Source organism: Telopea speciosissima, chromosome 7 (assembly GCF_018873765.1).
Source record: "Telopea speciosissima isolate NSW1024214 ecotype Mountain lineage chromosome 7, Tspe_v1, whole genome shotgun sequence".
Classification (NCBI taxonomy): Eukaryota; Viridiplantae; Streptophyta; class Magnoliopsida; order Proteales; family Proteaceae; genus Telopea; species Telopea speciosissima.
Window position 1 is genome coordinate 42,878,754 of NC_057922.1, and position 11,730 is coordinate 42,890,483.

Here is an 11,730-nt window from a genome sequence, read left to right on the forward strand (position 1 = left end):
CACGTTCTTAGATGTTCCAAAGTTCAAACTCAAACTTGGAAGGAAGATATTGGGATTTCTCAGTTCTGGTTAACGGTAAATGTAGTGGCCCTTCTAAGGAACGCTCAGAACAACAGAAGAGAAGGCTCTTAAGGTCTATCTCATTCTCATTCATTACTTGTTCTTTGGCCTTTTTCAATCCTTCCCTTATTTTTTACGTACTTTATATTTTTGGATCTTTCCTTTGGATTTCTGCATAAGATTTTTAGGCGAGGGCGGTTTGTTTTCTGCTCTGTTTTGTTCTGTCAAATAAACTACCAAGTCAGAATCTCCAAATTGGTTGGTTTTCATTTTTACCCACCTGCAGTCAAAACTCGAATTGTAACATACTATGTCATGCCACCTGTTTGATAAAATGTTTGTGTTAACCAAAATAACTTACCAAGTCAGAATCTCCAAATTGGTTGGTTTTCATTTTGTACCCACTAGCAGTCATAACTTGAATTGTAACATACTGGTATATGTCATGCTACCTGTTTGATAAAATGTTTGTGTTAACCAACATAACCTACCAAGTCAGAATCTCCAAATTGGTTGGTTTTCATTTTTACCCACCTGCAGTCAAAACTTGAATTGTATCATACTAGTCTATGTCATGCCACCTATTTGATAAAATGTTTGTGTTAACCAAAATAACCTACCAAGTCAGAATCTCCAAATTGGTTGGTTTTCATTTTTACCCACCTGCAGTCAAAACTCGAATTGTAACATACTGGTATTTGTCATTGCCACCTGTTTGATAAAATGTTTGTGTTAACCAAGTCTCTCCCCCCCCCCTCTCCCCCTTGTTGATGGCGGTATTTGATTTGTTTGAAAGGGAAATCTGACAAAGAACCGAAGGAACTAGCTAATGATAGGCTAACCCAAATGAAAAGGGGGCAAATTTGCTTGAACGGTTGATTTGTGCGCACAATTCTATGGAAAGAACACTACCACTACTTTGTCGGGGAATAGATTGAGATACTTTTGAGCTCAAATGAATACGTTTTATCTTATTTCGCTTGGTGGTTCTAAATGTTTCAATCAAATGCTAGTTAACCTCCATGAAAGATCATCTTTTTGATGGCCAAAAAACGGTCCAGGGATCAAACCATGGTTCCCTAGGGAGACCAAGATATTTATCTTTAGGGTTTTGCACGCCCTGGGTTAGCCCATGGTGTCCCAAGGGTGCCCCATTTTAATTTTAGGATTTTCTATGGTCGTCCATGGGAACCCTGGTGCATCCCTATTAGGGTTTCTCCTTCCCTATTGCATTCCATAAAATTAATTATCACAATAGGGACGGAGAAATTCGTCTCTAGTCCATCACATGGCAAAGGGGATCCATCCCATACTCGAATGCGCAGCGGAAATTAATCGATTCGAGTTTCTTTCGCATCCCATAAATATTAATAATCAATGAACAGAAGGAACTAATAAAGAACTGCTAACCTAGTGAGCCTCAAGTGTTGCTCCTCCAATAGACAGTGGTTCTTCCTCTAATGAGCGCTCCAAGCAAACAAATCTGAACCTCTAATGGTGCTACCAAGGTTCTACACGCCAATCCCAGATGCCCTCAAACTCCTCAGCACAGATCTAGGGTTTCACAAATCCTAACTCTCAAACACAGGTGAGAGAAGCAAGAAGAAGAAGAGAGATCACAAGAGGGAGAGAGAGAAACCAAAAATGTAGGAGAGAGAGTGTCTGCTCCAAAAATGTGGAGAGCTGCTCTCTTCTGCGTTTTATGGTCCCCTATTTATAATAATAGGGTTTAATTAAATCCTAGATAGATTTAATAGAGCCTTAGTGAGAGTCTGACTCTCTCTCTCTCTCAGTCTGGCAGTTCTGTTTAAACTCAAAGTGCTACACAGGTGAAGAAGCAAAATCTAATAGGGAAAGTATTAATTAGATTCTTTATTTAATTATTAATGGATAATTACAATTAGCACCAAATCCATTAATTAAATAAAGAGTCAATTAAATTAGCAAATTCCAAATAACTCCCTATATGATCACAATTTATCATATACAACCCCCCACTAATCAACACCATCATTATGGAATCTAGGGCATGTACACATGTACTGCCAAACCCCAATCCATAGTACATGTCCATATAAGAGCGTCTGTTCATCCGATCGGGTCACGCAAAACTCGATAAAACATTTTATTTGAAATAACTATAAATAATGTATCATTTTATGTAAAATAAATTTTGCAAAACCATTTCCAAAATGGTACTGGATCCAGATTCTGATCCGACCATGCACAGACAGTCTCTATCTTGGTGTTCCCCAATCGGGCAGTGGTGACCGTGTTGGATAACTCCTTCACTCACAAAGTGTTCACGCATTCCCAGAACACCGACTTTGACTCACTTGAGTCTTAGTCATTGATGAACCAAAGAATGCGATCACACTTTGCAGTGACAGGGTTCCCTCAGGTACAGGGTGTTGATGACACATGTTTATCCCTTCCTACATCTGGCAGTAATACATGAGGGAATCGACAAATTAGATTCTTCGCCAATGCACACATTAAACATGTGAGCACTTGCATTCGTACCCTGACATCACATGTCTAGGCATACCCAATGCGACGACCATATGATAAGGGTGCCCAGCCCAAACCCTAGTCGTGACTACCATTTTAAGTATAACTTACGGACACATAATGCTCAAAAAATTTATATCGCATGTGACAGTATTAAACTAAAATGAATAAATGTTCAATACAAAGGTGAACCGGGTTGAACCGGACCGAACCGGGTTTGATGGACACACACTTGTCCAACAGTCTCTCACTTGTACATCAAAGCCAATTCCCCATACATTTTAAACCCATGCCCTCCATGTGTTTCTCAAACACTCCTGGTGACAAACCCTTTGTCATGGCATCAGACACATTTTCAGTTGTGTCCACTTTGGAGATACTCACGTCACCCTGCTGAATAATCTCTCTGATGAGGTGATACTTTCGCTGCACGTGCTTGTTCCTCTGATGAGCCTTAGGCTCCTTAGCTTGTACAATGGCCCCTCTGTTGTCACATAACAGGGGAATAGGGCCCTTGACAAGATCAGGGACTACCTCCAAATCTGATAGGAATTTCTTCAGCCAAACACCTTCTTTTGCTGCATCACAAGCTGCAAGGTATTATGCTTCGGTAGTAGAATCGGCTGTAGACTTTTGTTTCGCACTCCGCCACACAATGGCACCTCCACCCATTAGATATACCATCCCGGACGTGGATTTTCTATCATCCTTGTCAGTTTGGAAATCCAAATCTGTGTATCCCAATACTGACAACTGATCGGATCCAAAAACCAAGAAATATTCCTTAGTCCTTCTTAGGTACTTGAGGATATTCTTGATAAGACACTCAATGCTCGCGCCCAGGGTTAGATTGATAACGACTTACCATGCCTCTTGCATAGCAAATATCCAGCCTCGTACACAACATGGCATACATAAGACTCCCATCATTGAGGCATAGGGAATCCTCTTCATCTCTTCAATGTCTGTCGAGATCGAGGACATTGAGATCCGGAAAGACTGACTCCATGTCCGAAGGGAACACTTCCCCTCTTGGAGTTCTCCATATTAAATCTGGCCAGGACTTTGTCTATATAGGTAGCCTGTGACAAGCCTAGCATCCTTTTCTGGCGATCTCTTACGAGTTTGATCCCAAGGATATAGCTAGCTTCACCAAGGTCTTTCATCGAAAATGTTGTGGATAACCACTGTTTTATAGATGAAAGAAAACCTACATCGTTACCAATCAGCAATATGTCATCTACGTATAAAACAAGAAAACATACTGCCCTCCCACTGATCTTCTTGTAAACGCATGGTTCATCCAAGTTTTGATCAAAACCAAATGATTTGATTGATTGATCAAACCTGATGTTCCAGCTCCTGGAAGCCTGCTTCAGCCCATAAATGGACCTTTGTAATTTGCACACCTTTCTTTCTTCCTCCAAGGAAGAGAACCCCTCTGGCTATTCCATGTAGATTTCCTCTTGAAGGAACCCATTTAGAAATGCGAACCGCACATCCATCTCGCGATTTCATAATCAAAGTGTGCTGCGATAGCCAATAAAATCCTGATGGATTTTATCATCGCTACTGGTGAAAAGGTTTCCTCATAGTCTATACCCTCTTTCTGGGTATAACCCTTTGCCACCAGTCTCGCTTTGAATCTCTCGACCTTTTCATCTGCGCCCTTCTTCCTCTTGAAGATCCATTTACATCCAATCGGCTTGATGCCAAGTGGTGGATCGACTAGAGTCCAGACCTTGTTGGAATGCATCGAATCGATTTCAGAGCGCATTGCTTCCAACCACCTAGTGGCATCAACATCCTTTAGAGCCTTAGAGTATGTCATCGGATCATCATCCAATTCAACCGATACCATGTGGAACTCTTCCACTGTTTCCTCTTCGGTTAGAAGAGTTAGCCTGGTGGGTGGTCTAATAGTCCTCCCACTGCGTCAAGGTTCCTCAGGTGTTGGTATTTCAGCGGGTATGTCAGTTGGTCTAACTTCTGGAAGTGACGTTTCTGAGCCATCTGATAGCTCTTTTATGACTACTGGTTCGAACCTCTGGGTCATCATTTCTTCCTCCAAAAATATGACATGTCTACTTACAATGACCTTTTGGTCAATGGGTCATAGAAATAATAGCCTATCGTGCCTTTGGGGTAGCCTAAGAAATAGCATCTCGAAGTCCTGGATTCTAACTTTTCTCATGTCATGCTTTCGCACATGTGCTATGCAACCCCATACCCTAAGGTGTTGAATATGGGCTTTCGCCCTTTCCACAACTCAAAGGGTGTCTTGGCTACAAACTTAGATGGAACCCTATTCAAGATATATATCGTCGTCTCTAAAGCGTATCCCCAGAAATAAAGAGGCAGCTCACTATAAGTGAGCATCGTCCTGACCATATCCAATAGGGTCCGATTGCGTCGTTCAGTTACACCATTTTATTGTGGTGTGCCTGGATTAGTTAGCTGACTAACTATCCCTTGGGATATGAGATGTTCTTTAAACTCATCCGATAGATACTCCCCTCCTCGATCTGATCGTAAGGACTTAACGCGTTTATCGAGCTGTCTTTCGACCTCGGCTTGGAATTCTTTGAATTTATCAAAGGCTTCCGATTTCCTACGCATCAAGTATATGTAACCATATCTAGAGTAATCATCGGTGAACGTGATAAAGTACTCATACCCATATCTTGCTTGTATGTTTATGGGTCCACACACGTCAGTGTGTATCAACTCCAACAGATCTGTGGCTCTAGCACCTTTATTGCTAAAGGGTTTCTTGGTCATTTTGCCCTGAAAGCATGACTCATAGGTGGGGAATGGTTTCACCCTCAGACTCTCTAAGGGCCCATCCCTCACCAATCTACTGATTTGGTCCACATTAATGTGACCCAATCTTAGATGCCACAGATATGTTGAGTTCACTAGAGCTGCTTTCCGTTTCAAATCAACATTTGAAACAACATTCGTTCTAATAGGGCAATCTAGAAAATACAAACCACTTTGCATATATCCGGATGCCTCAAAGGAATTATTAAAACGAATAATTAATTTAGAATTAAAAGAAAAACTATATCCGTCCAAAACAAGTTTTGAAACTGAAATTATCTTCCTCTTGAAAGAGGGTACATAATAGCAATCCTTTAAATTTAAACTAGCAGAACTAAAATTTAAAATAAAAGTTCCCACAGCCAACGCCATGGTCTCAGCTCCAGTGCCCATCCTAAGACGCACTTCATTTCTTTCCAGGTTCCTTGTCTCCTTGAACCCCTGCAAATCATTGCAAATGTGAACAGTGGATCCACTATCCACCAACCAAGAATTGGTCGGTTCAAAAGACAAATTAGACTCATAAAGAACGTGAACATCACATGTACCTTCTTTAGCAGCCTCTGTTTCATCCGGCTTCTTATCTTTCAAAGTTGCCAGATAAGCACGACAGTTTCTTTTCCAGTGACCCTCCTTCTTGCAATAGAAGCACTTGCCTTTGCCTTTATTGCCAGACTTCCCACCCTTGGCTTTCAGGGTTTTACCCTTACTTCCCTTTTTCTTCTTCTTCCCATTTGAAGAAGGCTTTGCCTCAGTTGCATTGACCTCAGCCTTGTCCTTTTTCAAGGACGCTTCAGCCTCTACCAGTGCATTAGCAAGCTCGGTGAGCTCCATCTCCTTCTCGGACATCTTGTAGGACATCCTAAAAGGTGCGTAGGCAGAAGTGAGTGACGCTAAGACCACATCAGTCTTGTATCGCAGGCTGAAATCAGTCCCCATGGATTCCAATTTTTTAAACAGATTGATCATTTTCATTACATGATCCATCATTGGAGTCCCCTGGGACATCTTGGAGTAATGGATTTAACTCACTGCATCAGAATGTGCGTGTGTCAACTGCCTATTGAACAATTCAGCAAGCTTAACTATTTTATCCCTAGTAGTGCGTATATCCTTGACTGAGTCTACAACTGACTTTTCCAACGATCCTAGGATATAGAGTGATGCCTTGGAATCCCTCATGAGGAACTCTTGCATCTCTTCATTTGCCTCAAAATCGTTCGGGTCGGGTTGAGGAGGAACTTGTTCATCTAGAACTGTGTATAGTCCTTCAGCAGTCAGGAGCAACTTAATGCTCCGGTACCAATTGATATAGTTTGTACCATTAAGTTTGTATTCACTAATGAGTGTTAACAGGTTGGAATTAACGGCAACCATCGTATATTAATCTACACATGCACAAGTAAATAACCACATGCTAATTAATGACCATTGAAAATAATAAATTGAGCACTCACACATCAATGGTCTTTCATGATTTGGGTTTCCCTCATAACCCAAAAGATGAATTGGATACCTACAACCCTTGCATGCATAACTTACCCTGTCGGGAGTCATTATACACACCATGGTAGTGTGGACTAAGCTGTCCGCCTCATGGGCTTCCAATATTTTTGGCCATCTGGGTGTCATGTCCGGATCCCGCTACGATATACACCCAAGTCATGTACTTACCTATTGCATTAGTTAGAATCATGAAATCATGAAAGATGGCCCACTGTCGCAGTGTCCTCTCACTATCCATACCCTAACGTATCTAGATAGAGGTAAATATAAATAAATGTGTGACAGAGGTCCTGACAATGTCCTATCGGCTTATGCGGGGTCATGTCACACACTTTCTACATTTATCTTCAATAGGAAGCCATGGACATGTCTGCCGATTAAGACTAGTCCATATCATACATGTATTGTGAATAAAGAGGGATTAATTAACTCTCACATACATAGATAGATTTAAACAACATAATTAATCAACATTAATTAAAAGTGATTATGGGATGACGGCATTTTTATCAGAAGCAATTAAAGAACCCTCCCAATAAAAATAAAACTAATAACTTTGGGTGCATTTTTCATGCCATGGATGCCACGCCTCGATCATCTCCTCAGCCCGATTAAGTCTTCAAAGTAGGTGACTTGCATCTCCATAAGCTTTGAGCACCACATGTGGATCACCATCAATATGCCTTGGGAGTCCTAACTCCTCTAAACTTACAATGGAAACCTAGGAAAAATTCTATACACTTTCCTTTCCATAATAATAAAGAAACCCCGCATGGAGAAACCAACCCACCATTTGGGCTGCCCATGGGGTGGAGTACATTTGTTTATAAAAAAGAAAGGGGGAGAGAGAGAAAGAGAGAGAAGCATCACATCCACCCATAATCCCATGTATCACATACATAAACAATCCATCCATTTATTAGAATGACATTCCCATAATCACATCATAATATAATTTCATGCATGGGCATTAAAGCAAGTGAACCAAAAATTAAAACATGGATTCCTTCAATTATTGAACCACCACATCGCATGTGATAACATGTATCCAAGCCCATAAAATTAAAATCGCATTTTAATTACAAGTGGGTAAAGAGGGAATCTCTTCACCCATCATCATCCTCTAAAAACAAAACAAAATAATAAAATTCTGTTTTGAAAATTCTTTTTATTTTTTATTTTTTATTTTTATTTATTTTTATTTATTTTTATTGTTAAACTGGAGGGAAAATAAGGGGGTGCATGCAGCCCACTTGTGCAAGCTGCTGGCACTCCCTGCGCAGCTCATAAGCACAAGGCCCACGGATAGCAGCCTGCAGGCCTGCAGCCCGCAAGGGGATACGCACAAGGGTAGGTTCATGGGGGAGGACGTGCGCAGAGGCTTGGCAGCGTGCGCTCCTCCCCGCATATAGAATATGATTAAAAAATTTTAAAATTAAAAATTAGTAATCACAACCTAATTGGATACATGCTTCAATAATTGGAATAAATAAAACAAACCAAATCCATCATCACATGGGTAGGTTGTTACACTAACAACCTTATAACTACCCATGTGCACATGGGAAGGTTGTAACAACAACCATATTCTAACCACTCATGTGCCAACTTGCATCTCACTCATGATAATCATATTAACCATTAATTATCTAATATTCATGGGTGGGAAATGTGGCTCTGATACCACACTGTTGGCCAAACAACGGTCCAGGGATCAAACCATGATTCCCTAGGAAGACCAAGTTATTTATCTTTAGGGTTTTGCACACTCTGGGTTAGCCCATGATGTCCCATGGGTGCCCTATTTTAATTTTAGGGTTTTCCATGGTCGTCCATGGGAACCCTGGTGCATCCCTATTAGGGTTTCTCCTTCCCTATTGCATTCCATAAAATTAATTATCACAATAGGGACGGAGAAATTCGTCTCTAGTCCATCACATGGCAAGGGGGATCCATCCCATACTCGAATGCGTAGCGGAAATTAATCGATTCGAGTTTCTTTCGCATCCCATAAATATTAATAATCAATGAACATAAGGAATTAATAAAGAACTGCTAACCTGGTGAACCTCAAGTGTTGCTCCTCCAATAGACAGTGGTTCTTCCTCCAATGAGCGCTCCAAGCAAACAGATCTGAACCTCCAATGGTGCTACCAAGGTTCTACACGCCAATCCCAGATGCCCTCAAACTCCTTAGCACAGATCTAGGGTTTCACAAACCCTAATTCTCAAACACAGGTGAGAGAAGCAAGAAGAAGAAGAGAGATCACAAGAGAGAGAGAGAGAGAGAGAGAAATAAAAAAACGTAGGAGAGAGAGTGTCTGCTCCAAAAATGTGGAGAGCTGCTCTCTTCTGCGTTTTATGGTCCCCTATTTATAATAATAGGGTTTAATTAAATCCTAGATAGATTTAATAGAGCCCTAGTGAGAGTCGACTCTCTCTCTCTCATCGCGCCTGCTGTTTAAACTCAAAGTGCTACGGTGAAGAAGCAGAATCTAATAGGAAAGTATTAATTAGATTCTTTATTTAATTATTAATAGATAATTACAATTAGCACCAAATCCATTAATTAAATAAAGAGTCAATTAAATTAGCAAATTCCAAATAACTCCCTATATGATAACAATTTATCATATACAACCCCCCCCACTAATCAACACCATCATTATGGAATCTAGGGCATGTACACATGTACTGCCAAACCCCAATCCATAGTACATGTCCATATAAGAGCGTCTGTGCATCCGATCGGGTCCTGCAAAACTCGATAAAACACTTTATTTGAAATAACTATAAATAATGTATCATTTTATGTAAAATAAATTTTGCAAAACCATTTCCAAAATGGTATCGATCCGGATTCGATCCGACCATGCACAGCAGTCTCTATCTTGATGTTCCCCAATCGGGCAGTGGAGACCGTGTTGGATAACTCCTTCACTCACAAAGTGTTCACGCATTCCCAGAACACCGGCTTTGACTCGCTTGAGTATCAGTCATTGATGAACCAAAGAATGCGATCACACTTTGCAGTGACAGGGTTCCCTCAGGTACAGGGTGTCAGTGACACATGTTTATCCCTTCCTACATCTGGCAGTAATACATGAGGGAATCGACAAAGTAGATTCTTCGCCAATGCACACAACAAACATGTGAGCACTTGCATTCGTACCCTGACATCACATGTCTAGGCATACCCAATGCGACGACCATATGATAAGGGTGTCCAGCCTTTGCCCTAGTCGTGACTACCATTTTAAGTATAACTTACGGGCACATAATGCTCAAAAAGTTTATATCGCATGTGACAGTATTAAACTAAAATGTATAAATGTTCAATACAAAGGTGAACCGGACCGAACCGGGTTTGATGGACACACACTTGTCCAACACTTTTTGGTTAGTAGGGGCCGAATAGGTGGACTTCACACTTCCCCTCCCCAAATTAGTAATTTACTCTGTTTACTGTACCTTGCATCCATGGTCGGGTGTGTATGGAAACCACTAGTTGGTTGCTGAATTATAGCATACATGTTGAAAGCTAATATGATGGTGTGTTATGGACTTTGCTGAGTAACAAATTTTATTCTAAGAGACTGTAGAGTGGCTGTCTTTGGTTATCTAAGCTTGCCATTTCAAAATGACTCACCTAGCTTTCCAATGAATTTATGCTTGAAAATAAGACAATTCTCAAAACTTTTATACTTGATACAGGGCTTAATTTTTTTTTTTTTTTTGGCTTTCTTTCCTTCCTTGGTTGGAATGTTGTTACGTTCTGTGCTTCTGTTTCTTATGATTCTTCCGCCTGAGTTGCATAGATGCTCATCCCTCCCGCTGTTAGACCACCAAGAGTTACAAAATTTATTAAGCCATATGTGCTGAAGATGCACTTCACAAACAAGTACGTTAATGCTCAAGTAATCCACTCACCAACAGCCACAGTAGCCTCCTCTGCAAGCTCACAGGAGAAGATACTAAGGTCAAGCATGGAATGCACCCGGGATGTTGGTGCTGCGGCAGAGATTGGGAAGATACTGGGGCAGCGCTTGCTGTTTAAGGACAATCCTGCTGTCTCTATTTTGTTGAAAAGGGAACAAAAGTACCATGGCAAGGTAAAGGCTGTGATTGATTCTTTAAGGGAAGCAGGTATAAAGCTGATTTAAACCCAACTGACTCTCTACTCATAAGAGCACCTTCCTAGTTCTGATTTTGAGGAGCTTCATTCTCTTCATGTATTTCTTTGGGTTGCTCTCATAGGAACCTTTTCTTGATGATTTTAGATTTTCTGTTTCTGTTTGTTTGCTACCAAGAATAAATAAAGGACCTAGTTTCTCTCCACCCATGTATGAAGAGAGAATTTCTTGATACACCCCATCTGGAAGGTGATACTGACTCTACAAATCATTCGTGAACTTGGCAAACTATTTGATCATTCTGTGTGTTTCAAAATTATGTTATCCTCCAGGACCTCCATTATATATATACCCAGTGTGAGCATGATTCGTTGGCCTGCAAGGATATTAGATTTGGAGGCATTGGAACGGTATATTAGGATTTTCTTATTGACAGTTTGACACTCCTCAAGGTGTTAAATAATTTATAACCTTATTTATTTATCCTTTTAGTATAACAAACAATATTTTCAAATAAAAGAAAATATTGTTATTTTACATCTATACTTGAAAAATGTGCATGACAATGACACCTTTAATGATACAATGATATATCATTTTCAAATTATTTTTGAAAACTCTTATATAACTTAGCTAGGATTGTTTGTCAAGAAAAGAAAAGAAAGTAGAGAAAGAGAGAGAGAAACACATAAATCAA

General features: G+C 40.4%; 1 protein-coding gene across 1 annotated transcript; it reads left to right on the top strand.

Moving 5' to 3' along the window:
• The first annotated feature begins 10,679 nt into the window (after positions 1 to 10,679).
• On the top strand, positions 10,680 to 11,192 carry LOC122666906 (50S ribosomal protein L18-like). The gene has a single exon (XM_043863015.1). The coding sequence runs from the start codon at positions 10,719 to 10,721 to the stop codon at positions 11,061 to 11,063; it is 345 nt and encodes a 114-aa protein (XP_043718950.1). The 5' UTR covers positions 10,680 to 10,718; the 3' UTR covers positions 11,064 to 11,192.
• Positions 11,193 to 11,730: the final 538 nt, after the last annotated feature.